The sequence below is a fragment of the Mastigoproctus giganteus genome, chromosome 13 (genome assembly GCF_048544385.1).
Source record: "Mastigoproctus giganteus isolate SK-2022 chromosome 13, ASM4854438v1, whole genome shotgun sequence".
In the NCBI taxonomy this organism is placed as follows: Eukaryota; Metazoa; Arthropoda; class Arachnida; order Uropygi; family Thelyphonidae; genus Mastigoproctus; species Mastigoproctus giganteus.
Genome location: NC_143587.1, coordinates 98,363,880 through 98,389,073, shown reverse-complemented (window position 1 = coordinate 98,389,073; position 25,194 = coordinate 98,363,880). Strand labels below are relative to the sequence as shown.

The following is a 25,194-nucleotide window of genomic DNA, read 5'->3' as shown; positions in this document are numbered from 1 at the left end:
CAATTTCGCAAAGTCTTGATGGGAATTGACTGTTTTTCTGAAATTATTTACGGTATGCTTCACCCACTATTTTGAAGAATACAAAAGCAAATTATTGGAATTCTGCTGTATCTTTAGCATGACTTATAAATTAGTTGTAATTTGATTTTGGCTCGCTTTATTCGGTTTGCTTTCAATAAGCGGTTCGGCTCTGGAGAACTGCGAAGCAGACAAAGCTACTCATTGTCATACAATTCAATGCCTTGATTTTTCTTTTATGTCCATGCACAACACCAATTTGGGTAGAAGTCATAACACGCTTTCAAAAATGGAACCAACCAACCATCTGCCATATCGGTATCGACAACCACGTGTTACCTAATTTAGTCTTTTAAGCGAGATTCGCGATTCTTATAGAAATTTCATAGAACGTATATTTCGTTGTAGTGAACAGTGCGTTTGTTGGACTGGTCCGATAAATCATTTTACTGAAAAAAGTTTAAGCAACTACTGTATTAACAGAAAGTTGCCATCCGTATTATTTACAAATAACTTTCTGCCTATCAAGTTGGAGGCGCATTTGCATCACTGTTTATAGTTTTTATAGCACTATCTCAAGATTCCGATTGCTGACACTCCAGCACGGAATATAAAACGTGCTAAAGGGGATTCAGTTCTATAACAGCATACGTCATTCAGGGTTCTTATCTCGCAGTTTATATCCTAAAAACGAAGTCCTCTTCGTTTCTTATTTCATGGCAAGTATCATCAAGGTTTGAAACAATTCAGGATTCTACTTGATTTTGCACTTCATGTTAATTCGGACTTTTTATTCTCGCCATCTTCAGGAAGCGGCTAAACGACAGGGAATGAAGGCGTTTCTGATCAATCACAATTGATCAACAAGGCAATCTCCTTTCGTGAACAGATATCTGTTCTCTCGTCCAGCTCACAACTACATTCTCAATAATGTCCTCCGACAACAAAACTGAAATATCTCGATGCCAACTTCTCTTTCTAGAAGAACGTACGCCGCCTTTGCTACCAAAAGCAACAAAATTATTAGGGTTTGTAAAAAATAATAAACAAAAAATTAGCGAATATTCAGAAACACGAAAAAGTTCCAATTTGCATCAACTGTGTTCTTGTCCTTCATCAGCTTGAATATGCAAAGCAATTAAGGCTGTATCATATTCTAAGGCCAAAAATGAGAAATAAAATTTAATTCGCAAACTGTCAATAAAGCACTCCAGTAAATTACTTTGCTATTAAATGACTTTAAAGAGATGTGTAAAATTCATAACAGTATCAGAAAATGTCATTATATACGAAACTATATTTAGTCCCCCATTTTCTTCCCCAACTGCAGTTTATGTAATTCATTTCGCTATAAAGAATTTTCATTATAAAGAAATTCGTATCGTGTTTGCGTGCAATTAGCTGTGCTATGCAGTATTTTGTAAGCTGCAAATAATTGTGCATAATTTTCTCTTAGATCCATATACGTCTAAGCCTGCTCTAGAATTACAGTAATTCTTTATCGCCTTCTCGTGCACAACCACATTTGCTCATAATAAAATAGCTGGTTGGTTGGTTCTTGTAGGATTTTAAGTGCATCGGCAACTTTGGCCATACTGCGCTGCATGTAATATGTGGGCAAAATTGCGCGTGTTCTGGGGTTGATTTTCTGTTTGCTGGACGAAAAACCGAGTTTCCGGCATAAAAACCACGCTACCCTCACCTGAGATCGACTAACTCAGCCACGTTGTGAAAATCGCCCGTAAAAATTCCTCGGGTCATTATAATAAAATAGCCATGCCGAAAATAAATGCACAAGAATTCTGTTTTCATATAACTTTGCACTGCTAGTCTTGTACACTCTCTGAGATCGTTTGTTTATTGATAGTCCTTATTTAATTATTAATAATCATCCTTTCATACTAAACCTTGTCTTCGCTCTGCATGCGTGTTGACCAAAGACTAGTCCATCTTTATTTCAAGTTCCAGACATCTAGCTTGAATAAATAAATAAAAAGTCAACAAGATACAGCAACGCGATATTTATATGATTTTTTTTTATTGGAATAAGCATATCATATAGTTAGTTGGAGAGGAAAGGGGCAAACTTGCAAGTAACTGCCCCTGGAACAGAAATACCTCATGACGGCTAGGAAAAATACTGCAGTTTTGGATTCACTAACTCAGAACTTATACAGTGGCTAATACCATGGCTGTTGACCGCTGTTCTTCTTCCAAACCATGCGGAAGACTGGACAAGATACCTATTGAGATGGAACTTTTGCAGATTTTATCCACATCGTGGCTGAGAGGGGAGAGAGGAAAAAAAAAAAAAAACAATCAGGTGTTTCAGCCCAGCAAACAATCCAGGCGATTTACTGACACCGCATGCTCTTGAGTTGCTTTTATTCTAAACAACAAACCAGCAAATCGAGTACTAAGTTTGTCAGAAAGGCCAACTAACTCGGTAAAGTTTCTGCATGGTATTCCTATTTGGATGAAAGATAGACTGCTTTTATAATACAAGCGGTTATAGGCAGATATTTTATGCATCTGTTCAAATTTTATTGTAGTAAAGGTATTTTGTAAAGTTCTTCTCTAACAAAGATAAAAAGGCCAAATTACATTTTTTTCCCCCTTCATATGTTTATTTAAATGAAGTTGTTTTAATGCGCAGAAAGTGAAGTGACCTTAAACAACAAAAAGTCTTTTCAAAATAAAATTTTATAACTATATACGAGTATAATTTTTGAAATTAGAATAAAGACGGTGAGGCGATAAAGCAAAGTAATGGAAGGCAAGCGACCGTATATATATATATATAAAAAAAAAAACCTAAAAATGCCTGGATAATAAGTACTGAAAAAAAAATCATATTACTATAAAAAACGCAATGTATTTTTCATACACAACACATCTGAAATTGCAATGGCTTACCTTGATAATCAATGGAAAACAGCCCCATTCCATCTCCATCTCGGATTGAATAGACAATCTGACCATTAATTCCTGGTCCATCCTCGTCATCGGCAGTAACTTGAGTAACGAAAGCTCCCTCTGGTTGATTTTCCTTCACGGACGCCGTCAACACCACGTCAGGAAACTGCGGAGTAAACATGTTTTCATTCACATCTTCCACCTCGACTAGCAGAAATGCTGTCGACGAAAGGGAAGGAGTTCCTTTGTCCTTAGCCAAAACAGTGATGTTGTACACCTGCTTCTGCTCGAAATCTAGGGACCGAACAAGACGTACCACACCCATCAATGGATCGATTTCAAACGTAGCGTCATCTCCCGCTAGCAGCTGGTAATGCACTTTTCCTCCGTCATCAAGATCTGGATCATGCACCATCATCACCATGATCACAGCCTGCAAAGGCAGGTCTTCACGCACTTTTGCCCAGTACTGAGTTAAGCTGAACTGAGGTGGATTATCGTTCACGTCCAACACTCGAATATTTACTAAGGTTGTAGAAGACAATGGACGCTCAGGGGACAAATCAGTCACCCTGACACGCACATGATATTCTTCTATTTTTTCACGATTCAGTGGTGCTTGCACTGTCAGCAACCCGGTATTCGAATCTATATGGAAATCGGTGGTGTCCGTCTCAAGACTGAATACCATCTCCGCATTTAATCCGTCATCGAGATCGGAGGCCCTCAACCTAACTATACTCGTGCCGTTTGACATATTCTCGGCGATCACGAAGTTGTATCGCGACTTCTCAAACACGGGCATGTTGTCGTTGACATCTTGAATGTGCACAATGAGCATATGAGATGCAGACTTCTGTGGCTCGCCCAGATCAAATGCAGTGATGTTCAGAAGATATCTGTCAGTCCGCTCACGATCCAGTTCGCCTGCCACCTTCAGCCGACCTGTGTACATATCAATTTGGAAACAGCTGTCCAGATCACCACTCGACACCACATACACCAAGCGACCACTATAGCCATGGTCACGATCCCGAGCGCGTAAGACGGCGATCTCAGTTTCAAGGGGCACACTTTCATTCAGCCACATTTCTTTCACAGCTGACGAACTAAACTCCGGAGCATGTCTATTGCCACCATAGCTGGTAGGTGTCGGCTCTGTGACCTGGCCACCACGGTTATTGGCTTCACCTAGTCGTAGCTGTTCCTTGAGTCGTTCCGTGACGCCAACATCCCGACATTCTACCAAAGCTGCTCGTCCTGCCAATCTCTGATTTCCTCCGCTGCTTACAACTTTTATGTTAATGGACATGACATCAGCAAAGTGCTGTCCATCCGTTGCGGACACATTGAGAATCTTCTCCCGCACCTGCTCTTTGCCAAGATCGCAAATAACCCTTATAACTCCAGTGGAAGGGTCAAGACGGAAGCAAAGGTCATCATTAGAAGGAACCATCCGATACATTACAATACTTCTGGCATCAAAATCGATAGCAGAGAGGGTCAGTATTTCTTTGTCCAAAGGAGCCGTTTCGGAGACGTACCCGACACAGTCCACCTTCTCAAACAGAGGACGATGATCGTTGACATCGCGCAATCGTACCTTCAGAGTCATCTCGGCTTGTCTTCGATAAGGAGAACCCCAGTCACTTCCTCTTAACTTGAGAACATAATTCCTTTTCATAGTTTCGTAATCCAGGACTGCCGAAGTCCTGACCTCTCCAGTGAAGTGATCAATGTCGAATGGAACGGGTGTCAGATTGGCTAAGCTGTACGTAACATATCCATTGTCGCCCGAATCCAAATCGGTTGCATGAATTCTAAATACCACCGTTCCCACTGGCCTATTTTCATCAAATGTCACAGTTGCTGTGGTTGCATTGAAGACAGGATCGTTATCATTGTTATCTAGAACATGAATAATGACTGTAGTTGTTCCTTTCTTATGACCTCCACGTCCTCCACGGTCAATTGCGCTCACGCTCAGAGAATAGTTAGTTACAGTCTCGTGGTCCAGAGGTGCAGCGGTGATGATCAATCCAGATCTGCGGTGAATGGAGAAGGTGTTGTTTTCATTCCCGCTATCAATGGTATACATTACATCTCTTTTCCCACCTGCGATACTGGCATTAACTTTAGCAACGAAAGTACCCGGAGGTGACACTTCCTCAACCTGCACTTCATATTGCGATTGACTGAAAACAGGAGCTTGGTCACCGGTGTCGCCAAGTCGAATATCAACGGTATGAAGCGTTGACTTAGGTGGAGTTCCTCGATCCTCAGCACGAAGTATCAATCTGTATGTTTTATATGTTAAATCATTATCCAAGCTCCTCTTAAGTTCAATGTTAAATTCTTCTGGTTTAGATCCGGCAGTAACTTGGAATATGTCATCAGTGTCGCCCTCTACAATCTCCAGGCTCTTTATTTCTCCGTGAATACCTTGATCTTTATCCATGACAATTGCATGAACTGCAGGTCCGTTAGGTTCAAATACGGTTGGGAATTGGCGAACGAAGATCTCAGGTGCGTGAAGGTTCACAGGTGTAACTTTAATTCTGATTTTGGCAGCACTCGCTCTAACATCACCAGCACGAAACTTTGGTCCTCGATCCTCCGCTATAACCATCAACTCATAAGAAGACTGCTGTTGGTGATCCAATGGTCGAGTTAAAGTAATTATTCCCCTTGTAGGATGGACGGCATATTGAAGGCTCGGCTCGGAGAGGCTATAGTATATTTCTCCATTGACTCCGACGTCAGCATCGAAAGCACTGACCTGAACGAGGCTATGGTGAAGCGGAGCATCCTCTGGTATCGCAATGTCATAATCAGTGGGGTAAAATAAAGGATTTAGGTCATTGGTATCTAATATTTGCACGTTTACGATCGTCTGGGCTTTTAACTTCACTGATCGTCGGTGGAGAGAAGTAATACTTGCTCGCACCACAAGCTTGTAATGGTCTTGGTATTCTCTGTTCAATACTGCGTAATTTCCAGTCCGGGTTCGAACGAGAAGAAACCAAAAATCACCCACCAACCTGGATTCGGCCTTGAAAAAACGGTCTTTGTCACCGGACACTATCTTGTAGCGGACAACAAGAGAAGGGTCCGTCAGAAATATACCCATTTTTTCCTTAGGAGAAACATAAGTTTTGGCTACAGAGTTCTCTGGAATGGTGGCATTATAAGAGTTTCTAGTGAACTCGGGATCAGAAGAACATACATGAGGAAATAGCCATGACAAAAACATACACAATAACATTACCCTAGTCCGCCACTTGCCGCTCCAAAACATGGGATGGCACCATCCCCGGCCGGACAACAGTCGAGGTAAGGTAGTTCTTATAACGTTAGCCATTTGGTATCACACACTGTTGGTGGATTCTAACTCAGATACATCTCTGTAAAAAAAAAAAAATTAAATAAATAAATTATATATAGGATGAAAAATAGAAATTATGAGCCAACATACACTTAAAGTGCTCTATTCTATTATAAACAAAAGAAGTATCTGTCCGTTATGAATTAACAGATTATATATAATTTATAAATAACAAAATCGATAATCGTAAGGCTCAAGGAAAATGTCCAAGCTAACCCGTTCCTTTCTATTACACATATGTTAGACGCACAACAGAGAAAGACAAAAATTGGAAACAATGCCAAGATGCAATCATGATTTTAATTGCATATTCTCCTGATGATGATACGTAAAGCATCGAGAGGAAAAGAGGGATGATGCTACTAAATCTCATTAACGTGTGGGTAGCTGCGCTATCTAATTTAAGAGCGTAATTTTGTCCTAACGTTTTAAGTTATCGCATAACTTCACCAACATCATTTTTAAGAACAAGCGACGTCAAACGTGTAAAGGACTCAAGCGCAGCCCTCCTAAAGAATAACTTGTAACAACTTCGCTGTTGTGCAAAAATTTGCTCGTTGATGATGTAAAGCAGTAAGACGACATGGTAAGAAGGTCATTTTGTAAATAAACGAGGTATAGTTTGTAATTTATTACAATGCCATGACAGGTGATGCCACCTTATCTCTGTTCAACATGTAAACTTCGTTACAAAGACCTTTGAATTCTAGATTAGAATATAAATGGCCGCGCTTCTTTTTTTTTTTTTTTGTATTCTTCTAGAACCTCAACATCCATCGATCTACTTTTCAATGTATCTTATGAAAGTGTCCAAATGGCGTGCAACTCCTCAAGAAGTGACAGAGTCATCAATATCTGTCTAAGCTAGCAGACGAGTAGGTAGCTTCCCAGCACTCTCCTCTAATCTTCTAAGTAAACATCCCATTGGTGATGCGCGGTATGAGCATTGAAACTTGCGTGCGCTTCGCAGTAGCTGCCTCTGTTCGCACTTGGGTCGAACTTTTAATTATTGCCAAGCGAGAATTTGCAATTAAAGACCAACTAATTTCTCCAGTAAGCATTTTTTTTTCCTGGACAGCTGCAAATTTAATGAGAACACAATAAAGGAAGTTAAGCCGAGCTAGGGAAAGTACTTTAGTACTTTACACTTTAATAGTGTCGAATGGTGTCGGATGTTTTATGGAGATAACTTGTTCCAGACACACGGTGTAAACTTTCTCAATATATATTCGTCTTAAAAAGTTTGAATCCAGTTAAAACGACAGCGTGGAATCAATACCAAATAATAATTTTGATGAAGAAAATCTGGTGATAATTGGATTCCACTGCGAAATTCAACAGGGTATGTAGGGCGATGATTAAGTGAGATTCAATTAGCAGCCGAAGATTTAAATACACCAACACATTTAAATCCAGAGTGCAGTGTCGAAACTTTCAAAATAGATGGAAAAACCCAATAAAGTTATGTTGATTGAGTTTCTATACTTTAATTCCCTCTAACATAAAACGGTTTTCTCTTTTAAAGACAAATCTGCAAATATATCAGATCATCAAAAGTCTGAAAAATCAAGTGATCTTCACTGGGGATCGAAACCTTGAGCGTTCCCTACGTGTGATAAGTATACAAAGACAATGAAAAAAGGTCTACGGATACACTTGGGTGCCATATACAGCACTGAAGAACTTGGACTAGAAAAGCCATATCTCAATGCTGCCATCCCTCACCTCGCTAAGTTCGAGTAAAGTAATAATAAATTAATAATTTTCTGTTCATACTCCAGAATCTCCATATACTCCAGAAAAGATGGGCAGACCTCTTTGAGATTGGAACAGGCGGATCGCCTAATCCGTGAAGGAAGACAAGACAAGAATCCAGATAGGGTGGAAGGAGTTTACAAGTTGCAGAGAATACAAGAACATTGCCGTATTCAGCAGTCACGTCAGCCCAAAACAATTAATTCAAACTCATGTACAGAACTACTGTACCTCACTCGTGTTGACCATTTAGCTACAACAGTAATGTTGTGGGTAATTATGCTGATATCTCAGCGTTGTTGGTCGTTTATGGTCTTTGAACTTTTAAATTGCATTTACTGAACTGAATTCAAACGCGTGCACTATCACATGCACACAGTTTCGTACTAATAAAAAAATAAATAAATAAAAGGCATGAATGATTATTCAAAATAAAAATAAGTACTATACTGTCTGCGATTTTTTTCACTGACGTTATTTCTCTACTAATCCCCAGTTAGCCCTGTATCCAAATTTCCCAGTAGTTTGGTAGCTCGAAAACAATATTCAAAGTCGATTAGCTTAGCTGAGACAATCAGTGTTCTATCGTACAAGATGTGAACAAACAGCGTGTACATCAACATCATTTGTCTTTCACTGTGCTTCAGCATTACAAGTATTCCTCGGGCACATCTTTATTGAGTAAAGATTTCTTGGGTCGTTTTTAATGATTCTCAGCAGGTGCACAAAAGAGCGCCGTAATGATAACAAAACACTGAAAATGAAATTTCAGCTAACAAATGAAACTACTTTCAAAACGTTAATTTTATTTTTCATCTTGGCTCGCAGTCCGGATTATCGCTCTCCATACTGCAATAAGATAAAGGATGGAAGATAATTATTTATGGAAGGTAATACTAGCTTTAGATTGCTACTGAGTTGCATCCCATTCAGCACCTTGTTATTTGAGTATTCCTTCCTTAAAGCTTTTACAGTAATGTCGATGGTTACCGTGGATTCGTATAGATGGTGACGACACATTTTACGACCTAAATAATGGAGGTGAAAACGCAGTAAACCCCCAAGTGTGTTCCATTTAATAGATATCGCAGTTTAATGGCATAACAGGAATCGGTGACTGAAACTTGTATTTTTCATTTTCTTTGAAGCACACGTTCTAATCAGCAAACCGTAGCAATCACATACCACTATCAGTGTGAAAGGTATGTGCTGGACCATTAAATCTGATGTTTACGATATCAGCCTCATCTGCACACACACATATATAGTGAGTGGCCAATTTATTGAGCCCTTCCATAACTTAAAAACTGGATTTCAGCCAGCAATGTGAGTTTAGTAGCAGAATGTTTTTAAAAGCAAACCAAGAGATTACCCACTCACGTCTGGTAGCTAGTCAAAACGGATGGACCAAAAAAAAAGTTGCTTAATACAATACAAATGGCTATTTATAAAGCGGACGCCTTCCCCAACCTCCCTTTCTCCTTCTGTGTTGCTGGGTCTTCCCTCCCTCAATCGTTTTCTTTTCTCTTCGGTTCTTTTACATTTTCCGGCTGTTTACATAGTCGTGTGTAACAAGAACGTTCTAAGCAAGGAAAAATGAGGGCGTTTGACCTCTTGGAATTTGAAAAAGCAAAAATAAAATTCCCAATTTTAAATTTTTTTTTTTTAGATACTGTACAACAATTTCAAATATATACATATACACACACATGTAATCAACACGATGATATTTTACCTAAGTTAAATTTTAAAAAGGTTCTTTTAACACGATGCTACTGTTAACTTTAAGATCTCCTCCGCACTATGTGAGGAGGGGTAAAAATTTTAGGAGGAAGCCATTATGCTGCAAAATTGATAAATTAAAAAACCAGGTATGGCATGGGAGTTACCCACATTCGTTTTGCAGCCATATGTGATATATGATGATACTATTCTTGTTGAGATACTCTGAATCATAGCATAATAATAATATTAAAAATGTAGCGTAGTTAAATATCAAGTTAGTTAGCTATAAACTGGGATATGAATGCGAGTAGAGATGGGCATGAAACTGTTCACTAGGCTGTGTTAAAATTTAGTGCTGTTAATATTGCTTGGTTCAGGAATAACACGTGCCGAGTTATGTCTTATTTTATCAGGTAAGACGGCTATCGGCATTTTATACAGCTTCTCGAGCAAAATATCCGAGATAACTGAAGTATTATTACTAAACGTGTATTCGTTTATAATCTACACAAAACAGGTAAAACCTAATATGCACTTAGGGTGAACGTGACTAAAATATGACAGAATTAAAGCAAAAATACAAAGTTGGTAGATAAAAGGAATGAATAGACATATCGAAGAGAAACAGAAGAGTGTCAGGTAATAATAATTATTAAATGTCTTTTTGAGAGTATCTTACAGTTTTTTTTAAATTGCCCTATTACATTTTATTCATAAACTACAGAAACCTTTATCAGCTCCTAAAGCCCATAGACCAATTGCGCTATTATGAAATATGGGAAATCATTCGAGAGAATGATCTTCCTCAGAATACAATATATTCTATGAAAAACAACTATCCAATAAGCAGTATGGTTGATGAGTTGTATATAAAACAACTCGCAACAGTTGTAAATAAAATAAAATAAATTTATTGTGCTCCCTATTCTACAATTCATTTAGCATTAAATAGCATTAAAAATGGCACTTTGGTTCTGTCAAATTCACACGTTAACTCTATTGCGCTTCTTACTCTACAGACTTCACTCGGACTTCCTTTCTTTGAAGCTCAATTCCACCTAACTTTCATAACAGTGCGGTAATTTTTCTTTAGTGATTTTAATGTTTATAATTCAAGCTGGTTTCAATTTTGCGATGCGAAAAACATCCACGCAAGCAACGCTCTTGATCTTTCCTCGTCAACAGAGTTTCCAAGTATACAGTCAATGTTAATGGTCATCAGATACTTCAGATCACAAGTAGGCGTGTTCTCTCTCTCTCTCTCTCATGTTGTTTTGTATCAACAAGGAAGCAAAATAGAAGTATTTGGTTGATTTCTTTTCTACTTTTCCTTGGTTGGTTGGATTACTGTTTTAAAACTTGCGATTCTAACGTTTGCTCAGATCGTGCCAGTAAAACTATTCTTGTACGAGCTGGGTCCTCGCGAGTAGCACAGTGGTTATAATCACCATCCTCCCATATAGACTAGAAAAGGTCAGAGTTCAAATTCCGTTAATGATGCAAGGAACTGATGGTTATTTATTTTATTTATTATTTTTTTGCTTCCGACTTCCTGGCTGAGTTAGTTCGTTGCAGGCGAGGATATAAAAGATTTTTATCCCAGAAACTCGCGTTTTCATAAAAAAAAAAAAACTAGGCAAACCGAACAGAGAACATACAATTCATGGACAAAATACAGATTGCCGGACGAGGTTGTTTTCGAGTAACCCTGGTATAACCTTTTCATTTATTTTTTATTATTATTTTATTTATTTATTTATTTATTATTATTATTTTTTTTTGAATGGATGAAAACATTTATATATCATTCCACTCTAAAATCTCGTAATTTATCTTCAACTTGGTTTTCCAATAAATGTGCTAAGACTATTCTAGAAAAGAATACAGCATGTCGCAATTGGCTTGTATCCAAATCTACAGCTTCATTTTCTGCCTACACTAAAAGCTCGCAGCAATTGTAAAGCAATTATTAATCAATCAAAAGTCGATTCTGAATTGGCTAAGAGTAGGAAACTTGCTTCTTGTCCAAGTGATAATCGAATTTTCTGATCACCTGCCAAACTTACTAGCCTCGACTTCTGTCCACCTAAAGATAAAAAAAAAAAAAGAACTATCTTATTAGCCAGTTTTCTTCCTACTTTCCTACTAACAGTTAGAAGAAAAGTATGGTGCCACTTTTCTTCTAACTCTTATATCACTGATGGTATCAATTGGCCTCCCTTGGTCGGAAGACCACAGAATCTTATAATTCTGAACAATCTTGATACAGTACCAAGAAAACCCCAGTCCTGATAGCATTCCTCTATTTGTTCTTAAAACCCGTTTGCTCTGTTTTGTGTCAACTTTTACACTTCTTGCTTTTCCTTCTGTATGGAAATGTGCTCACATCCAGCCAGGTGCTCAAAGGGGTGACAAATTCTTCCGTCTCGAAGCCTTCCATCTGATCAATGATCGTCAATATGAATTCCTATTCATTGGTGATATAACGGCGTATGTTTCTCGTTGTTGGATAAATTTGATAGAAATATTAGGCGAAACCTAAGCAGTTGCTTTTGATATTTACAAAGCTTTTGATCGTGTTTAACATAAGTTTTCTAAACAAGCGTCCATCTTAGGATTGCCACCAATTTTGATGATTAGCCCGTTTTTCTCTGACGACTTAGCTGCGGGTGATGGCAAATGGCTCTTAGTCTCAAACTTCAACTAATGCTTGTGTTCCAAGGTTCAGTACTTTCTCCCACTTTTCTTCTTGTATCTTAAGAACCTTCCTCCACTGAGTGAAATTTCTATTCCTAGTTTTACTGATGACCGCAGACTAAATTCCACCTTCCAGCCTGAGAAACGTTGCTCTAAACAAACAGCATAAACTTATCGGATATCCATTACCCACCTTTTAAATGCTGATTTCCAGGTAATTTTCCAAAATCACGTGCTTTAGCCAGTCTCAACACCAATTCACTGTTCAACTCCAAACTTATAGAACTAACTTTTCCTCATTTATCCCTTCTACTACTATTCTCTGGAATAGCCTTCTTTCACAAGTATTTCCCGAAAATTAACATCTACAGAAATTAAAGTCAACAAGTATCTTCTCCGCCTTCAACCCATGCAGAGCACTAAGTATTATATGTTCTAATACCTTTCATGTTGGGGGCTTTCATAAAAAAGTATGGTTGACGAAATATAAAAATCTAACAAAATATTAATCATGCGTTTAAACAAAACCTGTCACTAAGAGAAAAGTGGGAAAATGAACGAGGAAATCCCAGGGATTAGTAAAGTGTCTAATTTTAGGGACTAATTTAATAATATGGGCACCTCGCTAACACCGATACTACACCAAAGCAGTGCAGTCAGAAACTAAAGCAGTGGAGGTATAAATTGAATAAACATGGAATAAGCGACAACAGAATATTTTTAAAATAAAAGAAAAAAATCTCTATATAGCAGAAGTATGACTGTCATGACCAATAACAAGCACAATAGTCTTGAGATTATTCTTTTCTATTTTCACATTTTCTTTGAATGAAATTCAATGGTTAATTGTATTTATCTCCGAAAGAAGACTAAGGCAGGACATCAATTTCTTATGAGATATCCCATATCATCTTTGTTAAGTACTTCTTTGGGAAAGATTTGGTTTAAAAACTTGTTAAACAGTAAACAAACCTGTATGGATAAATGAAAGGCACTTTCGGTTTAATTATGGACGCTTCTGATTACACCGTTCAAATAGAAATCAGAATGACAGAAGCACAGGATCAGACTTGTGTGCAATTGCAACTAGTTGTGATACGTACCAGGTGCGCGTGATAGATATAAGTCCGATAAACTGTCTACAAGCACTGCTAGACTTTCCAGGAATAGAACAGTCACCCTTAACACGGGGATCCTTAAGGGGCAATGTAAGAACCTGGAAGGAAAACTGAACAAGCACGTTTAGAAACAAGACTAAGAAATGATTGTCTTCAACTGACGGTGATGGCATGCCGAAGGTACAAGTAAACAGAACCAGAAAAAAAGCTCATTCTAGTGGCACATGACAGTGAAGGCCTTTAGTCACGCAGAAAATGAAGGGGATGTCAAATGTTTAAGTGCAGTTTCTGCTTAAAACGCACTAAAAATAATGTTTATCAGATGTCAGTACGCCTATTTCATGTTACCTGCAGTGACATAAGTATACCGAATTGCATTCAAGATAAAGTATTATGTAATATAGTTAGGGAAGGACGTCACGAGGTTGTTTTCCATGAAAATTAATTGTAATCATAACCACTCAAAGAGAGCTTTGAGTGCATGTCTTAAACAGTTCCGAAATCATCTGCCAATCGTAACCAATTAAAAGCCAGTTGATAAGTTGGGTACTGGGCTCTAGACTATTCTTACAAATCTGCGATTCCTGAGGTTCAAGAACCGCCATACAGTGGACATTAAGAATGTGGAATTATATGTGTTCAGCGGCTTTAATCGAGCATGCAAATTATTAAAATTCTGTAACATATTGGAGAATAATAAATGATTTATAGTGGCATAAAGAGTAAATAATTAGTACCAATATTTTCAATTGTTATTTTAACGATATGTTCAATACTGTTCAGAAACTCTGCTACTTAACTTCTTAATACACTGGCTTTTGTTTATATATTTCGTTTTACTTGAGGTGGAGTGGAGTTGCAATAGTTACTTTTCTGTAAGGGTATCTTACTAAAATACTTCATTTTGTTTATCGCAGGTTGACAACAAGGGGAACAGAGCCATGCAATTCTTCCCTCTTATCTATATAACAAATGCCCGAGTCTGTTTAAAGGGAAAAAAATCATGAAATAGCGCATTGAAAACTCGATTAAAAAACTGAAAGAAAACCTTGGAGATGCAATAAAGGATACCGAACAGCTTCTGTCCTGTATAACACGCGCTTCTGTCACGCACAATAATAAACACGTGGAAATAAAGGCGCCACTAAGAAAGAATTTTCTTACGCACCCTAAAGGTGAAAGTATGGTTATTTAACTTTCTCAACTTTACAGTGAACTTTGAAGAGAGCGAGCGTGGAAAGAGGAGGGGAAAAAGCGTCTTTGCTTCATGTTTGGAATTTATTTCCTTAACGCTGCTACAGTTTTTGGAAGGGTGCATGCTTTGTAAAAAAGATTATTAACTGCTCCCTTTTTTTGCTAAGCACACCGGCATAATTTTAATGAGTAACCTTACAGACTACTAAATCAAAGTAAATTATCAATCTCATTAGATCTCCCCTCCACACTATGTCCTAACGAGTACTTTGAAGTGATCAGTTTAATGCCATAAATGAATCAAAGTTGGTTTTCTTGTCACGTTATTTCTGAATTTTAATTCTTTATACGAAAAATAAACAGATAAATATGTAGCATATTACTTAAATGCAAATTACCACATTTTAAATGATAATTTAAAAGTGTATGCAAAGCGTATACTACTTTGAATAACCGGTTATAAGGTGCAAACTTTAGTCTTCTTTTCTAAGATTAAAAAAAAAAAAAAAAAAAAACGCTGCATCCACAGAAACATTTGTGCAAAAAAAAAAAAGGAAATGCGTCTTCCGTCCAATAAATAAGTATTCTTTTATTAAAATACTTAAGATCTGTTCGGTCTCTTCGTATTCTACGGTTACATTTTACTGAAAAATTCTATGGAATGTCGTTTTCTCAATTTTACAAGAAATAATTTAGATATCGACTAATTACTTACCAATTAACTAAGTATTTGGATTTCAAAATAAACTACTATAATCGATGCTATTTAGTGCTATGATTAGACCACTCTAGTACTTTCTCCGCTCCAGCACCAAATCAAAACCCCTGTATATAATTTCAACTTTTCTATACATATTTTCAGGTCGAGCCCATATGTACTCCATATGCAACCCGAAAAGTATATGCTACCTCGCACCTCAGAATGACCCTTCTATACTCATAACATCTTGGTGTGGTTCTCAGTTTTGGATAAATAAATATATGATGATAATCTATATATCTATAATACACTGAGTGTTTACACCTATACACAAATTTAAAAGAGATCGTGGATCTTGGCGAGCATTTAACAAGCATATATCTCACATCGCCTTCAAAGTCAGATTTCCCAAGAGAATTACACGATATACAAGATTGATATAACTCTTTCTCAAGAGCTATCGTTCTACTCCAACTCTTTCTACGCAATCTCCATCTCAAACCTTTACCACAAGGTATACTCAACCGAAGAAGTACACCGGAACTTCAGATACCTCACAACCAGAAGTCCTATCTATAAGCCTCTCTGAATTTACTTCCAACCTTTACCACCAGATGTCAGAAGTACACATTGTAATTACTCTCCAAGATACTCCGCGGTGTTATGATGTTCCCAACGCCATCCAACTTTTCAATCTTCACGTTGCTTCCAGGACCAACAATTTTTTTATATAAATGTCTTCTAATAGCGACATCAGAAAATCATCCAGTAAATTATCTTCACTAGCCAATAAGCATTAATACTGACTTCTACATGGATTTATAGTCAGGAACAACATCGTTACTTTAGTTGGATTATTACCTAAGTTGTATGATTATTTATTAAAATTTTATTTTTCATTATTTTCCTTGCCGAACAGTTTAATTATATGAACTTATTAATTACACTGTAACCTGTTATAAACGTATCACTTTCTTCCACATACATTTAAATGGGCGTATGTGTATGTTTTGCTGAATTAAATTTAAAAAAATAATAAAATTCGATGGAATTTAAAATCGAATCGGAATTTTAACCAAGACGCCGTGTTGTTTTATTAACCACCTGGGATGAAACTTATCTACAGTAAGACGTAGTGAAAACAATAAAGGAGCACGTCCAAAATAACAATATACTTGTTTGTTTGTTTGTTTGTTTTATTCGCTGTTATTTTATTTATTTTTTCTCCAGTTAAACAACGCGTGGAAACATGGTATTTATAACAGCATGCTCCCATCCTTCGGAAACTGAAATCATGCAACAGCAATTTTCTACTGCCATCTCTGATAAATAACAATATGGTTTACCGTCTACCTCTGGTTCTCATTTCTACCAAGTTTACGATCACATCTTTTTCACCTTTTCTTTTATGTGTTGTCCAACAAAATCCATTGCGAAATACACGATGTTTGATTCATACTTCCATTCGGTGATATCAATACCGATTCCGCAAGCGTGTGATTGCAAATTATCGAAATATTTACTGTGAGGGAAAAACTGAAAAGTTTTTTTCACTCACACGTGTTCGATCCGCATGTCCAATCTTTCATAAGATATATGAATACTGATTTTATTGAAACGTGAGAATGATTCTGGGTTCGCGTTGGCTACACCGACACGAGAACTGAGGCATGAAAATGTGTTGTCAAACCTACTGTTGGCGTGACATCTTGGTTTCTCGGTGTGTCGATATCACAAAGTATAAATCGTCGTATCAGTATGATTTATTGTATGTTATCTTCAAAAAATATCTATAAAGTTTCTAGCTATCGCCAGACGAAGTTTGAGCTGTTTATAACATGCACCGAGGTAACTAAAGCCATAAGGCGTCGATATACTGTGGTAACCGGTACTTCATCTTTAAGAAATTGTAAATGTTCTCACTGTGCAGTGTTTTAACTATGAAATTCTATTTTAGAAAAATTATGGATACATTCAAAGATTCCGACTAAAGAAGAAAAAGAAACAGTACGTCGCTAAAAGATATCGAGGATTTGGAGAATTTGCACAATGTCTCATGATATTAGTTCGAGATCTGGTCGTTCTGATGTCAAGACATTGTTACCAGATTCTGCTACTCTGTCACATAATATAATATAAAAAAAAAAAAAAACGCTGGTATTGGAATTTATACTTACAATTAAAGAAGTAGCCTTAAATGAAATAGGAGAGAAGGCAGTGACTCTAGATTTGTGGACAAATTTAGAGTCACTGGACCTCGATGGAGTGAAAAATTTCCAGTACTCAGTCTTCTGAGAACTCCCAGTGCGCCAATATATATTTTAATTTTTATCCTCCTACTTTCATCTTCCAAGGGATATACTCTCACTTTCTTCTCCATTTATACCTTCCAGCATTTATACTTTTTTTCCCTTTCCTTTCTCAAAAAATTCTCATGGTTAGCCTTCTTCTGCCATGGATTTCTGTAGATTCTGTATTTAATACATTTTCAGTAATTGATGTTGAGAATGTGTATCACCTCCATAATTAGGAACTTTTCAGCCTTTCTAGATCTCCCGATAGGGCGACTAACATTGGAATCCAATCCAATCATGAATTTATGGGCATTGGTATAAATCTACAATTCGGTTCCCCTTGAAGGTTGTTTATAGTTGGATTTTATTTACAAGGGAACATTTTTGCTGGCAAGCTACACTCCAGAAAACAATCTGTCTTCCCCCGCTCCCGAACAATGTGCCCAAATAATATTACAGCTCTGAGGAAATAGATTACATATTACATATGGAGAATTATCTTCTCCCACCAGAAAGCGGAATAATAATTTCCTTGGACTGCCTCCTACAATGTTGCAGTTCAACAATATTCATTTACAATCAAACACAGCAATATAAACTCATCGAAGGTCAGTGCGTATTATGTTTACAAGAAACGGATTGATCTGCACTGAGCCCACGAACCTCTACCTGAGACTGACTAATTACAGCTCCAAGCTTTAAGAAATTCCTCCAGTTGCCTAGAGGATTTCAAACAACAGAAAATTCCAATATTCATTTTTATTATAGACGTACTGAACAGAAGAATTTTTGTTTGGCTTTTAATTACACACTTCTTTATCATGCATTTTATTATAAATGCGGTTTAGGTAAACGTACGAGTAAGCATTTTGGCCTTCGATGAAAATTCAAGTCTTTAATGCGGATAATTACCAAACCCAGAGTCCAGTAAATAAATTTTCGTAACGTGTCATATTATTATTATTAAATGCGTGCTCTGAAGTTGTCGCAACGCATACTACAGTTTAAAATCGATGTGCTCCAATACAGAGACATGTTTGATCAGTTAGGAAAGTGTTGTTCCCCAAAATGGCAAGGCAATACTCTCGGGAGCCACTAGACCGGATGTGATGATTGTACCAAGTGCAATCTATACAAGCCCGAAGGAACTGAAAGTTCATCGTGCCAATCAACGGGTCGCGTGCGAGAGAGAGATATCCATTAAGAAGAAATGATGGCCAATTACACGAGCATATGGCAATCCAAGGCGCTGTCTGATTGTCGCTGGAGAGCAAGAAAACAATTGCAAATTGTATAAAAAGCAGGCATCGCCCTCTTGACTTTAGTTTCTATTTGATACGTTTTCAAGGCAAATACTATGTATTTCTGTTATTTAGTTGAGGTTCCCCGACTGCGGGGAACCTCATCTATGAAAAAGAAATCGCTTGTCCAAGATTTATTTCGAAACAGCGTTTAAATATTTCCATAAAATGAACACAGTGCAAAACTTTTCTCACACATAGTGAGCTGAAAGCGTTTAATTCCGTTAAAGACAGTTTATGGCGCGGCAATTGACAGTATCACCCCGCGTGATAGTTCTGTATACACGATTTGTCTTGTCCAGGTGCGTAAACAGCTCCACCCACTGGTTTGGAAATCGATTCATCACTTGGTTAACCTTGCTGTGAGACACTTGTGGACAGCTGGTATAAACATCACTCTAATTAGTCTACATGCATGATATCTTCCAGCAGTTCTCCACACAGTACGTCGGAAGTCATTTAAACAGATAGTATGCATGGAGGTGTTTTGGGCAATGAAGTAAACAAGCCAATATTTGCAGTCTGAATCTCATGATTTATCGCTAAAACCACATTTCGAATAACATTTTCTAAAACTTTCTTGTAATAATATAACGATCTGTCCAAATTAAACGAGAAAAAAAATTCCCCACCCATCCAATTAAATTTAAAAGTAAGCAAACTGAGCAGAACTATAAAACGTAGGATGGCCTATCAGCGTGAGGAACAACGGATATCTTTATCTGACTCAGTAATACAGGTATTTGTAGATTAGAGTGGAAGTCAGAGTTGCAATAATACGTATATGGGCAATTACACTTTCATATTTTTATTGTGAAGTGACCTACAATCACTTAATATGTACCAGTCGTAAGAAAAGCTTCATACCTTAAAGTTATGAACTTTCAATGAGGGCACCCCGTGTCACACAGCACATATCAAGTCGATAATCGAATTGCTGCCATGCTTTCTCCAGTATGTCCCTGCTTGTGGCTGCAGCCGCTGTAATGATCCGTCGTCTTAATTCCCGAAGATCATGTGGCAGGGATGGTATATAGACTGTGTCCTCCACATACCCTCAGAGAAAGTAATCGCAAGAGATGAGTTAGGTGAAGGAAGAACAGGTGAGTAGAGGAAGCAGATCAAATCCAACGGTGTAGAAAAGTTTCATTGAGGTAACGGCGCACTTCACAATTAAAATGAGGCGGAGTGTCATCCAGCTAGAAAATGTAGTCGTCCGAGTCTTCCTCTAATTGAGGAAAAGGCAGTTCATCAGCATGTCCTGATAGATAATTCAGATGATCACGTTTTCCATGAAGAAAAACGACGGGTCTTAGATCTTCTGTTGTGAAATGTAGCAACAAAAATTCGCTTAAAGACTCTCGGGTATAGTCTGCAAAATTCCTGAATAACTCATAAGGAAACCTAGTTCCTCTGCCTGCGAACAGCTAACTACAGCCTCAATGGAAGAGGAACTAGACTGGAGAATTCTCGTCTATGACTGAAGGAACTGGAAATTCTTTCAGTCACCGACGAGAATCGAACCAGATTTCAGCGATTTCTACGGATGTTTTCTAACTTGGATATGTAACCACATTTCTTGCAAATAAAATATATCAAGTTTTAAAAAATGCTGCCTAATAATTTGCATAATATTCTGATGTAAATACTTGCGAAACATGTATTATTTCTACGTATATATAAAATAAGAAATAATATCTTTCATAATAACGATCTATATTTCAAAATAGAGATCGTTTAAAAAGAATCGAGAAACCGCACATTTTATTAAAGAAAAATGAACGAAAAGCAAGCGTCAGAAAAGTGTTGAAAATCTTATTACATTATGATCATAGGACTATCAGCTGCCAATATCTGGTCCTTAACAATTCAATTTTTCTTTTTATGCAATAAAAATCGAGACAATCTTTTCATAAGAAACGTTTGAAGTTAACGGCCAGAAGAGGTGAGTGAGAAGCGCACAGGACACAGGTTACTTAAGCACGCAGTGTATTACATCTCAAGCGCATTCGATTTCTTAAATTAAATAAATTCTTTTTCTGTTATTAATATAAGTGAAAAATAAATATCTAATTATCGTAATACCATAATTACTAATCGATTAACTAATAATATATAAAAGTAATGGTTTTCACTAACTTAATATTCACTCAAAGTTTTGTAATCACAACGTGATATGCATGGAAAAACAATTTTTTGGATTTCTATTGGTCTGATTTTAATGAAATCTGGGAAGGCTCGCATATTTTTCTAAAAAGAACCAAATATGAATTTTTTTTTTTTTTATATCAGAGAACTGACGTGCGGCAAGTCACCTGGAATTGATGAAATCCCAGCGGATTTGATTAAAGCTACAGGTGTGAAGGGCTCTGAGTTTTTTTTCATAAAATGATTGTTAAGATTTCAGAAACGGGACGGTGGCCATCAAGATTGGAATAAATCAATTTTCATTAGCTTACCAAAAAATGGAGAGCTAAAAATTTGATCAATTATAGGACTATTAGCCTAATTTCTCACGCTAGCAAGAAGACCATATTAAACAGAATCTCAAGTAAACTTTAAAAAAGAAACCAGAAGAGCAAGCAGGTTTCAGAAGGGGCAGAGGAACCAGAGATCAGATCTTAAGTCTACGACTGATTATTGAAAAATATAAAGAATTCAATGTTCCAGTCGTTTTGTGTTTTATAGATTATTCAAAAGCATTTGATTGTGTTCAATATGAGAAACTATGACTAATATGGGATACCCGATCCAAATAATTGAGCTGATTAAGCTACTGTACCAGGAACAGGAAGGAACTGTGAGAACCAACATGAGAAACACGGACTTTTACACAATAGGTAACGGTGTCAGGCAGGGCTGTATTTTGTCACATCACCTTGTTAATCTTTATGCCGAAGATATCATGCGTGAAGCTTTGGAAGATTTATAGACTGACATCAAAATTGGAGGACTGAAGATAAACAAATTTCATGCAGATGATACTGTGCTAAATTGCAATTCCAAGGATCATCTTAAAGAAAATCTGAGGAGAGTATGTGAAGCAAGTAAGATTGTTTCTGAATGTGTGTAAAACTAAAACTACGGTGATTGGTGATAATCTCGGTTCCAGTAAAGTGAAGGTTAATAAGCAAAAGATATCGAAGAAGTTGATTACTTAGGGTCAAGAATAAATAAGAATAGTGACTGCTAAAACGATGCAAAGAGACGACTGACAATTGCTAAAACGTTGGTCACTGATCTGACAAAATTATGGAGAGATAAAGATCTGGCCCCTAAAGACGAAACTGAGAATCATTGATTCGTTAATTTTTCCAGTTACCACTTATGGATGTGAAGGATGGAATCTGAAAAGAGATGAAAAGAAGAAAATTGACGCATTTGAAATGTGGTGTTACAGGAAAATACCCGTATTTCTTACCTTGACTGAAGAGCAAATGATTGGGTATTGAATAAAATTGGCAGGCCTTAAATTCTTCTTCATAGCATCAACAAAAGAAAACTCAAGTTTTTTGGTCATGTAGTAAGAAGGGAAAACTTTCTGTTGAAGAATATAATGGAAAGAAAAATCGAGGGGAAGAGGTGAGAGGAAGACCTGCAACTAAGTGGAAGGATGGGATCAGTGAACTTCTGGGCATGACACTTTGCGATGCTGCTCGTATAGCGCACGATTGATGCAGTTAGAAGAATTTGTTGGTGGCCACAACAGCTTCTCAGGGAGCTATGTGACTGGAGATTAACTTTTTTGAAAATCAATCCACCAGGAGTCGAGTTATCACATGCGGACGGATGGATAAGGTGAAGACAATAAATAAGCGCTTTACGCCTATATACTAACGCGCCTATAAAGAAAGCTGAATAAGGGAAGAACTGGAAAACTTCTATATGGAATTAATAGCAATTTAGATTCTGTTATTATATATTTTTATGAAAATATATAATGCATTATCAAGCAACACATCGACGATGTGACGCAAAAACCAACAGAAATGAATAATTTAAATGCAATGGGTAGTAAGAAAACCAACGACGAATTCTACAATTTTGGGTTATCTTTTCTCCATGTCCGGATCCGATGCTTCGCATATCTGCGTAAATATCTTAAAACAGCATTTGAGCTATAAGAAACTACTGAAGGTAAAACTAACAAAAGAGAGAAAGGAAAAAATTAAAGCAGAATTCAGAAAAAAACAATTGGTTTGATATTGAAAAAACAAAGAATAGAACCTATAAATGATGGAAACACAAGTCGACTCTTTGATAACCCGCATCTATCATCAAGAAATAATCAGACCAGACGAGAACTCCATCAGAAAAGTCGATAATTTTCCAAGAATTCTCGAGTGAAAATAAAAAAACTTTACTATTAAAAAAAAAAAACTAAAGTTATTTATTTATTTATTTTTTTTTTTTTTTTTTCAAAATAAAAATCATCCTCAAGTTTTTTGAAAAACCTGAAAACAAAATTCTCCTAATTTCTGAAGAAATCAGAAGCTTTTGTGTAGCACGATGGTTGTTACTACATGCCATTTACAGTTCACAAGTTTCCGATACACGGAAAAGATGGTAAAAAAGCGCGATCGGCCGACTTTATGAGGACGCACAGGAGACGACCAATAAAAACTTCAAAAGATACAGAAATCCAGAAAATTTTCTAGAAAAGCAGCAACAAATGAGGATTTACTACGGACAATTTATTAGTAACAATAGACCTATTAATTTCAAACTGAAGTGTCATCGGCCAAATAATTTCATAAAGTAAAGTTCCCCAAATCTTTTAACCTCGATTATACTTTATAAGCTGAAAAAGAAGAAGAAGAAAAGGCGGGAGAAATAGAAAAACCGGGGTATACTATTTGAATGATAATAACTTTAATGTCTCTGGACAAAAATTATTGGCGCGTTCAGATCAATTTGGAGGACTCCCAATGCGTTGTAGAATTGAGCATCTACTGCTACACATTTTGTATTTAAAAGTCAAACAATTACAAAAAATCCCGCTCCACTATGACATATTGATTGTGAATTCTTTGATAAGTTTGCGTGCAGATATTTAAATTATTAAAAATAATGACAGGTTATAATATATTGATTAATTTATGCTTTTTTATTCCAGTGATGTATTAAAAAATCGAAAAAAAGGTTTACTTTTAGGAGCCCCAAAAATACAGAGAAAATACGACCAAAAGTTTATTCAGAAATGAAATCTGTCCGGTTTAAGAGTTGCAGTGCGCGCCGTCACTGACCTAAGGCCACTGTCAATTGATGTTCCCTCCAGGGTTCATGGAAGCGCATTTGTTTGGACAGAAACAACATGAAAATTTCAGTTCCGCATCTATGCACTTCAACGGAAGCGGTGGAAAAGACATCAACCACTATTGATCTATTCAACTTAAAATCGTTTTTTTCCCCTTGCACAATCAAATTTCCTTACCAATTGAAATGGATCTTCGATCTTTCCCTCTGACCGATATATCGATATTTTATAGCACGCATTAGTTTATTAGACTTATAAGCAGCACAAAAAAAAAAAAAAAAAAAAAAAAACAGAAATCTACAAAAATTATCGCGTATGGTAAGATGCGAGTCAAGAAGGCTAACAGAGTACTTCATCTATTTTCAATACTCGCCTGAGTCAATGCCCGCTTCCCCCACCCCCCATACATTTCAGTGTGGAACTGCTGTACAGCATCGTGGGCTACGTGGAGAGACTAATGATGACATTGATTTTATACCCAATAAAATTATCTGGATACGTATCTCTGCCTCTTTCTCTCTTAGATCCCAACGCTAGTTCAAGCTGATCTTACACCGATTGTTTATGCGATAAAAACCGAATCCTTGGCCTTATTCGAATTTTTCCAGATTTATACACTAGTTACAGAAGGCACTCGTATAAGTGAAACTAAGCAGCGCGTGCCTCGGATATTTATATCTGAGAGAAAAGCAAATCGAATGATGCGGCTTTCGGTTTATCAAGATCTGTAGGTACGGTTTACGTAATGCAGTAAGACTGGTTTAATAATCCAGAAAAAAATTTATAAAAAAGAGAAGAAGATTTTAGAAAGCCAGGTGGATCTTAAATTTTAAT

The 25,194-nt window shown here is 36.9% G+C and overlaps 1 protein-coding gene across 1 annotated transcript in view; it reads right to left on the bottom strand.

Annotated features, from left to right (window-relative positions):
- Positions 1-6,247, bottom strand: part of LOC150076295 (fat-like cadherin-related tumor suppressor homolog) — a 780,225-nt gene extending 773,978 nt beyond the window's left edge. The window contains exon 1 of the mRNA XM_090387312.1: positions 2,935-6,247. Within this exon, the coding sequence (XP_090243438.1) occupies positions 2,935-6,199 (3,265 nt within the window). The 5' untranslated portion in view covers positions 6,200-6,247. The remainder of the gene's footprint in view (positions 1-2,934) is intronic.
- Between the last annotated feature and the right edge of the window lie 18,947 nt (positions 6,248-25,194).